The 16,817-nt window shown below is 37.1% G+C and overlaps 1 protein-coding gene across 3 annotated transcripts in view; it reads left to right on the forward strand.

Annotated features, from left to right (window-relative positions):
- The window catches only part of LOC142336957 (UDP-glucuronosyltransferase 2C1-like), a 115,151-nt gene that overhangs the window by 55,579 nt on the left and 42,755 nt on the right, over positions 1–16,817 (forward strand). For all 3 annotated transcript variants that reach the window (XM_075385953.1, XM_075385951.1, XM_075385952.1), the window contains one exon: positions 16,391–16,618. In XM_075385953.1, coding sequence (XP_075242068.1) covers positions 16,391–16,618 — 228 coding nt within the window. The remainder of the gene's footprint in view (positions 1–16,390; positions 16,619–16,817) is intronic.

The raw sequence follows: 16,817 nt of genomic DNA on the forward strand, positions 1-16,817 counted from the left end.
GCGAACTACAATTTTGTCTACTGACAACCTTCACTACGTATGCCTCCTTGCCCTCCTGTCGGCAGAAACGCATTAGGGCACAGAGATGTTGCGCTGTTTGACCAATGGGCAGTTTATCGCAAACTAATTTTTTGGGATGCTGACTAACATCGTTTCCTCCCATTTGGATCACAACGACCTCCGCTTTCGAGCGTTGAATTACGTTCCCAAAATTCAATTTCCAATCGTGTGCCTGCGCACCTCCAATGCCAACAAACTCAAACGTGCAAACCCCAGGAGCTTCCTTCTCCATTTTTGCGACATGAGAGTCACCTACGAAGAGGACACTTTTAATTTTCTTCTTAGGGCCATTCAGTTTGAAACTAATTGGGGCAGGTCTTTCCACTGAGAACTGAAATAGCAGGTTTTGAGCTAAAGACAAAAACGAACCAACATTTCAAATACACTTTTACGCCTATCTTAAGGCTCGCCACATTTGTGGGAGCTCTGCGACAACCCGCGCAGTTAGGTAGGCACTTCCGGGTATCCTTGCAGTTTGCTTTTGCCCGGAAAGTGTAGCTACTAGGTGAGAGAGAACACTACTAGGATTGGGTGAATGGAAGTCATGCATGAAATCATGCATGACCTCCACTCAACCAAGCCGAGTAGTGCACTCTCTCAGCTAGCTGTACACTTTCCGCTCAAAAGCAAAAAGCAGTTCAACCATATTTTATCCGCTCTAAAGAACACGTTACACAAAAGTCATGGACACATGTCATGGACACATATATTAAACATTGAGAACAAAGTGTTGAAGAAGACAAGAACTCGCAAAATGTCGAAACGCAGCGCAGCGAACGAACCACATCCCCGGCATGAGGTGCACAAACAAAACCAAAGCGGGGGGGGGGGGGTTGCCAGAGGCGTCAACTGCGGGGCAGGGGGGTGTGCACCTCATGTGGGCGAAACGCCCTCACCTTAGAATAATAGTAGTAAATAGTAATTCACCAACACCCAAACTCTAATTATAATCCGATACGTTACGTGGCATGCAAAAGTGGCATACAGAGGATCTCTGAGACCAGTCTTATTGACACAATTTGTCAATTTTACTCACTTTCACAAGTGAATTACCACATTATGAGCACCAAATCAGAGGATTGGGGGGGGGGGGTCATTTGCAGAGTGAAAATTGACCCCCTAGATCTTGGGAAACCCCATACAAAATATATATGGGGAGATTCCTCATTACAAATGGAATTCAACGAGCCTATTCGTGCAGTCAAAGCATCAATTTTCAACATTTGACATGTAGAAACGTGAAACGTACCAGTCACTAAGAGGTCAAAAATGACCGTATGTGTCGAGGCCAATTTCTCAAAAACGGCTGAAAGAAACAAAACGCCAATTACAGGGATTCAAGTACTGCTCAAGTTGAGTTCAAATCAACAAACAGATCGAAAATCGGTTCACTCTACGAGGAGATATTCCAACATAAAGGTACCGTACCAAATGACCAAAATGACCCATTTTCGGGTTCTGTTTCCAAACACAACTCACTATAAACACTATAACAACTATAACCACAACTGGGACCAATTCACACTGGATCACTGGGCCTATGGGACCCATAGTGGGTTTGGGGAACAGCTTGGATGCTGCTGAGGGGACCCGATAGAGGCTGAAAAACGGGTGTATTTAGGGGGGTTGGGGGGGTCATTTGCAGAGTGAAAATTGACCCCCTAGATCTCGGAAAACCCCATACAAAATATATATGGGGAGATTTCCCATTACAAATGAAATTCAACGAACCTATTCGTGCAGTCAAAGCATCAATTTTCAACATTTCACATGTAGAAACGTGAAACGTACCAGTCACTAAAAGGACAAAATGACCGTATGTGTCCTGGCCAATTTCTCGAAAACGGCTAAAAGAAACAAAACGCCATTTACAGGGATTCAAGTACGGCTCAAGCTGAGTTCAAATGAACAAACAGATCAAAAATCGGTTCACTCTACGAGGAGATATTCCAACATAAAGGTACCGTACCAAATGACCCAAATGACCCATTTCGGGTCCGGTTTCGCGTTATAAATATCAACTGTTATAAATAATAACAAGCCATAACTATAACCAGGGCACCAGGACAATATACCCGGTCTATGGGACCAGTTTGGGTGACCCAATCTGATAGTTTTCACATCTTCCCAAGTGAATAACCTGATTCTAAGCATAAAATCAGGGGGTTGGGGGGGTCACTTGCAGAGTGAAAATTGACCCCCTAGATCTCGGAAAAACCTACACAAAATATATATGGGGAGCTTGCCCGTTACAAATGGTGTCCAATGCACCTAAATTTGCATTCAAAATCAATAATTTTCAACATTTCACAAGTTGAAACACAAAAGGTACCGGACACGAATTGGACAAAATGGAGGTATGTGTCCTGGCCAATTTCTCGAAAACGGCTGAAAGAAACAAAACGCCATTTACAGGGATTCAAGTACGGCTCAAGCTGAGTTCAAATCAACAAACAGATCAAAAATTGGTTCACTCTACGAGGAGATATTGCAACATAAAGGTACCGTACCAAATGCCAAAATCGCCCAAGTACTGGTCAGGTTTCGCTAAAATACACCATGTGTGTTCGGAACACCATGCTACAAATTTATATGGGGAGACTCTCCACTAACTGAGGATTCTAAAACACTAAGGTTTGCAAGATAGTTCAAAGCTTCAAGATGTGTCAACCGCTGGTGTCAACCGCTGGTGTCAACCGCTGGTGTCAACCGCTTCTGGGGCTAAAATCGACGGCAAGTTTACTGGCCAATTTCTCTAAAACGGCGGAACAAAAACAAAAAACCCCTTAGTATAGTTTGTAGCACTGCTTGAGATACGCATCATATTAAAAAATGAGCCCAATCGGTGCACTCTAGAAGAAGTTATAGCAAAAAGTAGGTACCCTGCCAAATGCTCAAAAAAGAGAGGTGACCTCTGTTCAGAGCTAAAGTTCAACGTCTGAACTACATAAAACACCATATAAAATTTATATGGGGATAATGCCCACTATCTGGGGATTCTAAAACACTAACATTTGTTTAGTAACTCTCGCGTTTTGTTGTACCAAAATTTGGGTCACCCAGAACAGCCCAAAAATTCGACTTTTTTCAAATTTAAACATTAATAACTTTCTGATAAGACCGATTTGAGAAACCAACTAAATACTGCAAGCAAGACCGGTTTAGTGCCAACAAAATGCGACCACTCCCGTTTAATTTGGTTCAGTACTTTAGCAGATATTAACAAAATACTGTTCTGTACCCCATTTTTTGGGCTAAAATCGAAGCCCAAGATCTCCGGAACCGACGTAAAACAACGTGAAACAGCGTTCCCGGCGTATTTGTGGGTGTAATTCTGTTCCCATTCCACGTTCTAGGTCACGGCGAACCTTCATGGTGAGGTGGGAAAAAATTTCCCACCTCACCATGAAGGCTATAATGTTTTGTGTGTTTTGACATAAAACAACATCCACAGAATTTTGATGAAATCGCGAAAAAAGAAAAATTTTTGAATTAACCCCAATATTTGACACAATTAGCTTCAACACTTTAAATAGTCTCTAGAAAACACAAAACACACGCCGAAAAACTTGTGCAATTGCGCATAACACCACTCAGCCATAAAATTGAGAAAGGATTTTAATTTTCTGAATTCATCATTAAATGAGTGTTCTAAAGAAAATTTTCAGGAATGTGACTAGCCATTCCAGAGAAGAAAGTCTTAACAGCAACAGATTAGGCCAGTAATTACTCGTTTTGGTCAAAAATTGAATGAGAAATTCGAAAATGACCAAAATTGACCCCAAATGAACAAAAATTGCAATTTTTTTCAAAGTTTGGACATAGATAACTTTTTGCGGTTACTGATTCAGAAATACAATTAAAAACATCAATCAAGAGAGTTTCAGTAGCAACAAAACGCGCCTATGCCCGTTAAATTTGGTACAGTAGTTTTTGAGAAATCAGCAAAGCTCCTAAGTGTACCCTATTTTTTCGCTATAAGCAAAGCCCGAGTTCTTGATAAAAATGCGCAAAGCGGCTGAAAACATCACTTGCCGAGTGTTTCTGGACGCATGTTTAGTCCACTGCCGAGGGAAACAAACTACAGTCAAAACGTAGGGATAAAAACAGTTTTTGTGAGAGGATCTTTTTTGTGGCCCACTTTACCCCACTTTTTGCGAATCATTGTTTTTTTTCTACAACTATGCCTTGAAAAAGGTTTAAAAGATGACCAAATCAAGAATGGCAGCTCGTTATGAATCACAGCTAAAGAGTTAGCCGTTATAAGTCATCTTAGAGCAACATTTGCTGATGTGGCTATTTCGGCTTTTCAGTCTGGGTTGCAATTCAATATGTTTTAGCAGGTTCTCCGTAAAAATTCTGTCAAAAACTTGTCGAAAAAGATTTTATTCAATTTTTCCGTACATTTGTCTGAATTCACTTAAGAGAAGCAAGTCAAAATGCTAGAAGAACTTATTCCTTGCTTTTCCGGTTATGAAACTCAAAAATAAATACTATTGTCAAAACAGAAAGAAGTGATTCCTCTTTATCAAATAAAAACGTCAGGTCGTGGCTCCGGTCAGAGTTATTCATAAATATAAGACTCAAAGGCCATTAACTGCTAATATTCAGCTTGACTGACAGAATACAGTCAACTCATAAGGATAAAAACAGTTTTTGTGAGAGGATCTTTTAGGTGGCCCACTTTACCCCATTTTTTGCGATTCATTGTGTTTTCTCTTCAACTATTCCTTGAAAAAGGGTTAAAAGATGGCCAAATCAAGAATGGCAGCTCTTTATGAAACACACTCAAAGAGTTAGCCGTTGTAAGTAATCTTAGAGCAATATTTGCTGATGTGGCTATTTCGGCTTTTCAGTCTGGGTTGTATTTCAATATGTTTTAGCAGGTTCTCCGTAAAAATTCTGTCAAAAACTTGTCAAAAAAGATATCATTCAATTTATCCGTACATTTGTGTGAATTCACTTAGGAGAAGCAAGTCAAAACGCTAGAAGAACTTATTCTTTGCTTTTCCAGTTATGAAACTCAAAAATAAATACTATTGTCAAAACAGAAAGAAGTGATTCCTCTTTATCAAATAAAAACGTCAGGTCGTGGCTCCGGTCAGAGTTATTCATAAATATAAGACTCAAAGGCCATTAACTGCTAATATTCAGCTTGACTGACAAAATACAGTCAACACATAAGGATAAAAACAGTTTTTCTGAGAGGATCTTTTAGGTGGCCCACTTTACCCCACTTTTTGCGATTCATTGTGTTTTCTCTTCAACTATTCCTTGAAAAAGGGGTAAAAGATGACCAAATCAAGAATGGCAGCTCGTTATGAATCACAGCTAAAGAGTTAGCCGTTGTAAGTAATCTTAGAGCAACATTTGCTGATATGGCTATTTCGGCTTTTCAGTCTGGGTTGTAGTTCAATATGTTTTAGCAGGTTCTCCGTAAAAATTCTGTCAAAACTTGTCAAAAAAGATTTTATTCAATATATCCGTACATTTGTGTGAATTCACTTAGGAGAAGCAAGTCAAAACGCTAGAAGAATTTATTCCTAGCTTTTCCGGTTATGAAACTCAGAAAAAAATACTATTGTCAAAACAGAAAGAAGTGATTCCTCTTTATCCAATAAAAACGTCAGGTCGTGGCTCCGGTCAGAGTTATTCATAAATATAAGACTCAAAGGCCATTAACTGCTAATATTCAGCTTGACTGACAAAATACAGTCAACACATAAGGATAAAAACAGTTTTTCTGAGAGGATCTTTTAGGTGGCCCACTTTACCCCACTTTTTGCGATTCATTGTGTTTTCTCTTCAACTATTCCTTGAAAAAGGGGTAAAAGATGACCAAATCAAGAATGGCAGCTCGTTATGAATCACAGCTAAAGAGTTAGCCGTTGTAAGTAATCTTAGAGCAACATTTGCTGATATGGCTATTTCGGCTTTTCAGTCTGGGTTGTACTTCAATATGTTTTAGCAGGTTCTCCGTAAAAATTCTGTCAAAACTTGTCAAAAAAGATTTTATTCAATATATCCGTACATTTGTGTGAATTCACTTAGGAGAAGCAAGTCAAAACGCTAGAAGAATTTATTCCTAGCTTTTCCGGTTATGAAACTCAAAAAAAAATACTATTGTCAAAACAGAAAGAAGTGATTCCTCTTTATCGAATAAAAACGTCAGGTCGTGGCTCTGGTCAGAGTTATTCATAAATATAAGGCTCAATGGCCATTCACTGCTAATATTCAGCTTGACTGACAAACTACAGTCAACACATAAGGATAAAAACAGTTTTTGTGAGAGGATGTTTTAGGTGGCCCACTTTACCCCACTTTTTGGGATTCATTGTGTTTTCTCTTCAACTATTCCTTGAAAAAGGGTTAAAAGATGACCAAATCAACAATGGCAGCTCGTTATGAATCACAGCTCAAGAGATAGCCGTTGTAAGTCATCTTAGAGCAACATTTGCTGATGTGGCTATTTCGGCTTTTCAGTCTGGGTTGTAGTTCCATATGTTTTAGCAGGTTCTCCGTAAAAATTCTGTCAAAAACTTGTCAAAAAACGATTTTATTCAATTTATCCCTACCTTTGTGTGAATTCACTTAGGAGAAGCAAGTCAAAACGCTAGAAGAACTTATTCCTTGCTTTTCCGGTTATGAAACTCAAAAAAAATACTATTGTCAAAACAGAAAGAAGTGATTCCTCTTTATTGAATAAAAACGTCAGGTCGTGACTCTGGTCAGAGTTATTCATAAATATAAGGCTCCAAGGCCATTCACTGCTAATGTTCAGGTTGACTGACAAACTACAGTCAACAAATAATGATAAAAACAGTTTTTGTGAGAGGATCTTTTAGGTGGCCCGCTTTACCCCACTTTTTGCGATTCATTGTGTTTTCTCTCCAACTATTCCTTGAAAAAGGGTTGAAAGATGACCAAATCAAGAATGGCAGCTCGTTATGAATCACAGCTAAAGAGTTAGCCGTTGTAAGTCATCTTAGAGCAAAATTTGCTGATGTGGCTATTTCGGCTTTTCAGTCTGGGTTGTATTTCAATATGTTTTAGCAGGTTCTCCGTAAAAATTCTGTCACAAACTTGTCAAAAAACAATTTTATTCAATTTATCCGTACATTTGTGTGAATCTAATTAGGAGAAGCAAGTTAAAACGCTAGAAGAACTTTTTCTTTGCTTTTCCGGTTATGAAACTCAAAAATAAATACTATTGTCAGAACAGAAAGAAGTGATTCCTCTTTATCAAATAAAAACTTCAGGTCGTGGCTCCGGTCAGAGTTATTCATAAATATAAGACTCGAAGGCCATTAACTGCTAATATTCAGCTTGACTGACAAACTACAGTCAACACATAAGGGTAAAAACAGTTTTTGTGAGAGGATCTTTCAGGTGGCCCACTTTACCCCACTTTTTGCGATTCATTGTGTTTTCTCTCCAACTATTCCTTGAAAAAGGGTTAAAAGATGAACAAATCAAGTATGGCAGCTCGTTATGAATCATAGCTAAACATTTAGCCGTTGTAAGTCATCTTAGAGCAACATTTGTTGATGTGGCTATTTCGGCTTTTCAGTCTGGGCTGTAATTCAATATGTTTTAGCAGGTTTTCCGTAAAAATTCTGTCAAAAACTTGTCAAAAAAAATTGTATTCAATTTATCCGCACATTTGTGTGAATTCACGTAGGAAAAGCAAGTCAAAAAGCTAGAAGAACTTTTTCCTTGCTTTTCCGGTTATGAAACTCAAAAACAAATACTATTGTCAAAACAGAAAGAAGTGATTCCTCTTTATCAAATAAAAACGTCAGGTCGTGGCTCCGGTCAGAGTTATTCATAAATATAAGGCTCAAAGGCCATTAACTGCTAATATTCAGCTTGACTGACAGACTACAGTCAACACATAAGGATAAAAACAGTTTTTGTGAGAGGATCTTTTAGGTGGCCCACTTTACCCCACTTTTTTGCGATTCATTGTGTTTTCTCTCCAACTATTCCTTGAAAAAGTGTTAAAAGATGACCAAATCAAGAATGGCAGCTCGTTATGAATCACAGCTAAAGAGTTAGTCGTTGTAAGTCATCTTAGAGCAACATTTGCTGATGTGGCTATTTCGGCTTTTCAGTCTGGGTTGTAGTTCAATATGTTTTAGCAGGTTCTCCGCAAAAATTCTGTCAAAAAATTCTCAAAAAACAATTTTATTCAATTTATCCGTACATTTGTGTGAATTTAATTAGGAGAAGCAAGTTAAATTGCTAGAAGAACTTTTTCTTTGCTTTTCCGGTAATGAAACTCAAAAATAAATACTATTGTCAAAACAGAAAGAAATGATTCCTCTTTATCAAATAAAAACTTCAGGTCGTGGCTCCGGTCAGAGTTATTCATAGTTATAAGGCTCATAGGCCATTAACTGCTAAGATTCAGCTTGACTGACAATTTAGAGTCAACACATAAAAATAAAAACAGTTTTTGTGAGAGGATCTTTTAGGTGGCCCACTTTACACCACTTTTTGCGATTCATTGTGTTTTCTCTCCAACTATTCCTTGAAAAAGAGTTAAAAGATGACCAAATCAAGAATGGCAGCTCGTTGTGAATCACAGCTAAAGAGTTAGCCGTTGTGTGTCATCTTAGAGCAACATTTGTTGATGTGGCTATTTCGGCTTTTCAGTCTGGGTTGTAATTCAATACGTTTTAGCAGGTTCTCCGTAAAAATTCTGTCAAAAACTTGTCAAAAAAAGATTTTTTTTCAATTTATCCATACATTTGTGTGAATTCACTTAGGGGAAGCAAGCTAAAACGCTAGAAGAACTTTTTCCTTTTTTCAGGTTATGAAACTCAAAAAAAATACTATTGTCAAAACAGAAAGAAGTGATTCCTCTTTATCAAATTAAAACGTCAGGTCGTGGCTCCGGTCAGAGTTATACATAAATATAAGGCTCAAATGCCCTTAACTGCTAATATTCAGCTTGACTGACAAACTACAGTCAACACATAAGGATAAAAACAGTTTTTGTGAGAGGATCTTTTAGGTGGCCCACTTTACCCCACTTTTTGCGATTCATTGTGTTTTCTCTCCAGCTATTCCTTGAAAAAGGGTTAAAAGATGACCAAATCAAGAATGGCAGCTCGTTATGAATCACAGCTAGAGAGTTAGCCGTTGTAAGTCATCTTAGAGCAACATTTGTTGATGTGGCTATTTCGGCTTTTCAGTCTGGGTTGTAATTCAATATGTTTTAGCAGTTTCTCCGAAAAATTCTGTCAAAAACTTGTCAAAAAAAGATTTTTTTTTCAATTTATCCATACATTTGTGTGAATTCACTTAGGGGAAGCAAGCTAAAACGCTAGAAGAACTTTTTCCTTTTTTCAGGTTATGAAACTAAAAAAAAATACTATTGTCAAAACAGAAAGAAGTGATTTCTCTTTATCAAATAAAAACGTCAGGTCGTGGCTCCGGTCAGAGTTATTCATAAATATAAGGCTGAAATGCCCCTAACTGCTAATATTCAGCTTGACTGACAAACTACAGTCAACACATAAGGATAAAAACAGTTTTTGTGAGAGGATCTTTTAGGTGGCCCACTTTACCCCACTTTTTGCGATTCATTGTGTTTTCTCTCCAGCTATTCCTTGAAAAAGGGTTAAAAGATGACCAAATCAAGAATGGCAGCTCGTTATGAATCACAGCTAAAGAGTTAGCCGTTGTAAGTCATCTTAGAGCAACACTTGTTGATGTGGCTATTCCGGCTTTTCAGTCTGGGTTGTAATTCAATATTTTTAGCAGTTTCTCCGTAAAAATTCTGTCAAAAACTTGTCAAAAAAGATTTTTTTCAATTTATCCGTACATTTGTGTGAATTCACTTAGGAGAAGCAAAACAAAACGCTAGAAGAACTTTTTCCTTTTTTCAGGTTATGAAACTCAAAAAAAATACTATTGTCAAAACAGAAAGAAGTGATTCCTCTTTATCAAATTAAAACGTCAGGTCGTGGCTCCGGTCAGAGTTATACATAAATATAAGGCTCAAATGCCCTTAACTGCTAATATTCAGCTTGACTGACAAACTACAGTCAACACATAAGGATAAAAACAGTTTTTGTGAGAGGATCTTTTAGGTGGCCCACTTTACCCCACTTTTTGCGATTCATTGTGTTTTCTCTCCAGCTATTCCTTGAAAAAGGGTTAAAAGATGACCAAATCAAGAATGGCAGCTCGTTATGAATCACAGCTAGAGAGTTAGCCGTTGTAAGTCATCTTAGAGCAACATTTGTTGATGTGGCTATTTCGGCTTTTCAGTCTGGGTTGTAATTCAATATGTTTTAGCAGTTTCTCCGAAAAATTCTGTCAAAAACTTGTCAAAAAAAGATTTTTTTTTCAATTTATCCATACATTTGTGTGAATTCACTTAGGGGAAGCAAGCTAAAACGCTAGAAGAACTTTTTCCTTTTTTCAGGTTATGAAACTAAAAAAAAATACTATTGTCAAAACAGAAAGAAGTGATTTCTCTTTATCAAATAAAAACGTCAGGTCGTGGCTCCGGTCAGAGTTATTCATAAATATAAGGCTGAAATGCCCCTAACTGCTAATATTCAGCTTGACTGACAAACTACAGTCAACACATAAGGATAAAAACAGTTTTTGTGAGAGGATCTTTTAGGTGGCCCACTTTACCCCACTTTTTGCGATTCATTGTGTTTTCTCTCCAGCTATTCCTTGAAAAAGGGTTAAAAGATGACCAAATCAAGAATGGCAGCTCGTTATGAATCACAGCTAAAGAGTTAGCCGTTGTAAGTCATCTTAGAGCAACACTTGTTGATGTGGCTATTCCGGCTTTTCAGTCTGGGTTGTAATTCAATATTTTTAGCAGTTTCTCCGTAAAAATTCTGTCAAAAACTTGTCAAAAAAGATTTTTTTCAATTTATCCGTACATTTGTGTGAATTCACTTAGGAGAAGCAAAACAAAACGCTACAAGAACTTTTTCCTTGCTTTTCCGGTTATGAAACTCAAAAATAAATACTATTGTCAAAACAGAAAGAAGTGATTCCTCTTTATCAAATAAAAACGTCAGGTCGTGGCTCCGGTCAGGGTTATTCATAAATATAATGCTCAAATGCCATTAACTGCTAATATTCAGCTTGACTGACAAACTATAGTCAACACATAAGGATAAAAATAGTTTTTGTGAGAGGATCTTTTAGGTGGCCCACTTTACCCCACTTTTTGCGATTCAATCTGTTTTCTCTTCAACTATTCCTTGAAAAAGGGTTAAAAGATGTTCAAATCAAGAGTGGCAGCTCGTTATGAATCACAGCTAAAAAGTTAGCCGTTGTAAGTCATCTTAGAGCAACAATTGTTGATGTGGCTATTTCGGTTTTCAGTCTGGGTTGTAATTCAATATGTTTTAGCAGGTTCTCCGTAAAAATTCTGTCAAAAACTTGTCAAAAGAAGATTTTATTCAATTTATCAATACAATTGCGTTAATTCACTTAGGAGAAGCAAGTCAAAACGCTAGAAGAACTTTTTCCTTGCTTTTCCGGTTATGAAACTCAAAAATAAATACTATTGTCAAAACAGAAAGAAGTGATTCCTCTTTATCAAATAAAAACGTCAGGTCGTGGCTCCGGTCAGAGTTATTCATTAATATAAGGCTCAAAGTCCATTAACTGCTAATATTCAGCTTGACTGACAAAGTACAGTCAACACATAAGGATAAAAACAGTTTTTGTGAGAGGATCTTTTAGGTGGCCCACTTTACCCCACTTTTTGCGATTCATTGTGTTTTCTCTTCAACTATTCCTTGAAAAAGGGTTAAAAGATGTTCAAATCAAGAATGGCAGCTCGTTATGAATCACAGCTAAAGAGTTAGCCGTTGTAAGTCATCTTAGAGCAACATTTGTTGATGTGGCTATTTCGGATTTTCACTCTGGGTTGTAATTCAATATGTTTTAGCAGGTTCTCCGTAAAAATTCTGTCAAAAACTTGTCAAAAAAAGATTTTTTTCAATTTATCCGTACATTTGTGTGAATTCACTTAGGAAAAGCAAGTTAAAACGCTAGAAGAACTTTTTCCTTGCTTTTCCGGTTATGAAACTCAAAAATAAATACTATTGTCAAAACAGAAAGAAGTGATTCCTCTTTATCAAATAAAAACGTCAGGTCGTGGCTCAGGTCAGAGTTATTCATAAATATAAGGCTCATATGCCATTAACTGCTAATATTCAGCTTGACTGACAAACTACAGTCAACACATAAGAATAAAAATAGTTTTTGTGAGAGGATCTTTTAGGTGGCCCACTTTACCCCACTTTTTGCGATTCAATCTGTTTTCTCTTCAACTATTCCTTGAAAAAGGGTTAAAAGATGACCAAATCAAGAATGGCAGCTCGTTATGAATCACAGCTAAAGAGTTAGCCGTTGTAAGTCATCTTATAGCAACATTTGCTGATGTGGCTATTTCGGCTTTTCAGTCTGGGTTGTAGTTCAATATGTTTTAGCAGGTTCTCCATAAAAATTCTGTCAAAAACTTGTCACAAAATGATTTTATTCAATTTATCCGTACATTTGTGTGAATTCACTTAGAAGAAGCAAGTCAACGACCCACAGAGTTTGCAATATTCAAGAAGCATTTTGAGCCTATAACTCTTGAGTGCGCTATATCTACTTTGAACACAATATCCATAAAGAATTTAAATCATTTTGAATGGGGTTCTTTTTTAAGGTGTTTATCAACCACCGCATAAATTTCCAATCCTGACAACCAAAGTATGGTCCTTTGAGCTTACCAGACTGTCTTTTAAATGACAAAAACAAAGAAAAAAATGTACAAACCTCACAAAACAGTTTCCTCGGTAACGTGTTAGATTCTCTTATATTCTCCAGCTATGAGTTTTTTGCGCGAACAAACACTGATTTTGATTTAAAAAATGAGATTTTCTACAAACTATACTTGACAATCACTCAAAATCAGCGTTGGAAAAAAGGGTTTTGCGGGAAAAATTTATGTGGCCCACTTTACCACATTTTTATCATTTTAAAGTTTTATCTTTTGTTTTTATCACTGAAAAAAGCCCAAAATAGTATGAGAATCCAATTGAGAGAACATTCTTGTGTTCTAAAAGAAATTGGGATGAGTAAAATACCCACAGAGAATGCATTATTCAAGAAGCTTTTTGAACCTATAACTCTTGAGTGCGCTACATCTACGTTGAATACATTATGCCTTGAATTTTTAAAATCTTTTTATTGGGCTCTTTTTGTTGGGTGTTTAGTCCATTGAAATCACTATTGATTTCACGTATAGTACATTGAAATAACCAGATTCTCTTTTGAAATGACAAAACAAAGAAAAAATTGCACTTTATACCTAAAATTTTCAATTTAAAGTATTATCTCTGGCTTTAATCACTAAAAAGAGCCCAATGTAGCATGAAATTATCATGGATAGCTCAGCCGTCTGTTCTAAAGGAAATTAGGACGAGGAAAAAATCTGAATTTTCTATAAAAATTGCTTCATTTCCTCATACATTCATTCACACCAATATTTCGTACAAAAGTTTAGTTGTCAGGTGTTTGAAAAACTCACAAACTTTGTGATTTTTGCTATTGCAGAAGATTTTGTCTAAAATTTTCAAATGTTCGACATGATAGCTTAATTTTTCTCCTAATGCCTTAAAAATTGATCTAAGAGATATTATTTACAATCTTTTCTGCTGGTCCTACAAAAAGGAGATAAATTTTTGTTAATGACTTTTTATGACTTGCTGGTATTCGAACCAATTGAGGTGGTCTTCTGCATCTCTGGTAGGTCTGCTTCAAAAATTAGCAAACTTATACAAGAACTGAGAAACAATGAAGCTTGTGCCAAATTCGAGTTATGTGTTCATGACCACGTCAGGCAAAAATCTACGTTGAATACATTATGCCTTGAATTTTAAAATCTTTTTATTGGGCTCTTTTTGTTGGGTGTTTAGTCCATTGAAATCACCATTGATTTCACTTATAGTACATTGAAATAACCAGATTCTCTTTTGAAATGACAAAACAAAGAAAAAATTGCACTTTATACCTAACTTTTTCAATTTAAAGTATTATCTCTGGCTTTAATCACTAAAAAGAGCCCAATGTAGCATGAAATTATCATGGATAGCTCGGCCGTCTGTTCTAAAGGAAATTAGGACGAGGAAAAAATCTGAATTTTCTATAAAAATTGCTTCATTTCCTCATACATTCATTCACACGAAAAATCGTGTAATTTTTCATCACACGAGGAAAATTTTCTCGTGTGAAATCACACGAGACGCATTTTTCACACGAAAAATCGTGTGATTTTTCATCACACGAGAAAAAATCGTGTGATTTCACACGAGAGATTTTTAGAGTGAACAAGAAGGACAGCAATAGCTAGGAAAGAACATCCAGACGGCCAGAAAAAAATCAGGATAGCAGCTAGAAACATTTGGACGGTTCGTTAGAATCGATTAATTCTGGGACAGCAAAAGAGTTGGCGGAAACTACTTCAAAGATCCTCAAACCTTAGCACTAAATTGTGGGAGTAAGTGAAAGCCTTCTGGTAAAGTTAGGAAAAAAGGAGGAGAGGGTGACTGACCTCGCTAAACACGCAGAAAAGAGACCGCACCGCACCATCAGATCAAAAAGTCAACGTAAGAAAAATTTTTAACTCATGCAATAGATATGAGAAAAAGGAGCTACGGCGGGAGGGATTCTACTTAACTGGAGAAATCGAACAAGCAATCCAATTAGGAGTACACAAGTGAAGACTAGGAAATCAAAAGTCTAATGAGCACTCCAGACAATGGTCCCAAATTTGAGAGAGCGAAGCGCTATTTGGACTACAGTTAATTAATTTTAATAAAAGGATCAGAAGTACCGTATTCTCCCGCTACCTCCAACCAACCAACTAACCAACCAATCAGACAACGAACCAACTAACCAACCAACCAACCAACCAACCATCATTGAAAGTGTCAATGATCGAGTTTGCGGAAAATGCCCCTTCTACCCTAACGAGACCAACCTGTAACCACCAACATTTTAAAGCGGTTATCAACAGGACAATCCATATAGCACACAATCACACTCTGTGAAAAACTTCCCATGACCGGACTCTCACGGACAACGATTTATTGGATATGTTTAGATCGGAACCGTTGGAGAGATTTGTTTTTGAAGTACAGCAAAATACTAATTTGGAAGGCACTCCCAAAAACAGGCCGAAAATCCGATAACTCTTTATTACTTTACCCGGAAAGGGCAAAACGTTACTTAGATTTTCAGGTTTTCATCACCATCAAAAACTTTTTGATCTCGCTAATTTTAATCTCTCTATCTTCATGCATCTCATTTGCATGGATTTAAAAAAAATCTACTTAAAATCGACAGCACAATTTACATTAAATATCGTTAACACTAAAATTTGCCTCTCACTACTATATGTATTCGATACTCGCGGTACCAGAGATTTGTGCTTATACTTCCCGAGATGGGGTGAGGTGTTTAGTTCAGTATTCACTATATACTACTCTGATCTTGAGTCGTATACAAGACGTGTTGAAGATTATATATCCATGCGATTTTGTTTGTCTACAATATGATCTTTTCTCTTGATTTTCATGATCAAACACAGGCACAAAAACTTTTTAAATCTCATCGTTTTTTTTCTTCTAGTACACACTGCCGGTAGTCGAATCTGACATTCGCGAGGTATGAACTAGGAATAGAGTTCATGACAGGATACACTGTAAGGTTTTGCTGCTCTGATCACAAGAGACAATTTGGAGAGCAGGATTGCAAGATGGTTCAATCAAGGAGATCTTTGAGCACAATTGATCAGATACGGTTTTGAGGGCCTTCGCAACACAAATGATTTCCAGCGCAATTTCGTCTGATTATAAAGCGCATATAGATCACATCAGAAGTCATTTCAACGTAGAGCGCATGCATGTCTTTTGAGCGAACTTAAGTCTGTTCAGAATCGGTTCAGGTGTAATTGGAGCTTAGAAAAATTTATGAGGACGGTTGAATCTAATCAGAAGTCATTTCGGTTCGGGATGGTCTGCTCAGAGGTGGTTCCATCTGGGACTTCAGCCATGGTTTGAACCACATCTGTGAATTCTCCTTTAAGTATCTCGACTAAAAACCAAATATGTAAATTGTAAATTTGTAAATTGGTTCAAGTGAACCCTAAAATAATCAAAGCAGGTGTGGTCGCACAGCGCCAAGTTTTGTTTCTAGAATTCACAACTCTAGAGCATCTGAGACCAGTATGGTAAAAATTTGATCTTCATCATTTCTCTTTTCTGTAGTCAATCTTATTTCTTGCATTTAGGCTTTGTATCGGATGCCAGGACTAACCCACCCCTGGGGACAAGGCTCTCTGCTTTCCTGGAAACTGCTGGTGATGAACCTGTCATATTTATCAACCTGGGATCAGTCGACTGCACTCAGGAGAGGAAAATGAATCATATTTTTAATCATCTCAGACTTCAGACTAAACGTTACTTTGTCTGGTCAATGACTGAATCCTTAATGAGGGATCTCAGAATTGAGAACGGATGTTAGTACACTATTTTTTACAGCATCAAACATAATTCATAACAAAATTGCGATAACGAGCATGTTGTCCCGAAAACTAAAGGCTATTAATTCATCATTGTGAAGGATGATGCTGAGGGACATAAAATAGGTATCTCTATGACATTGTTTTGCATAACGGCAGGCAAAGTGTAATAATCAAAGTATCCTACAATCGGGAT

This window comes from Convolutriloba macropyga, chromosome 3, assembly GCF_964194025.1.
Source record: "Convolutriloba macropyga chromosome 3, txConMacr16.3, whole genome shotgun sequence".
In the NCBI taxonomy this organism is placed as follows: domain Eukaryota; kingdom Metazoa; phylum Xenacoelomorpha; order Acoela; family Convolutidae; genus Convolutriloba; species Convolutriloba macropyga.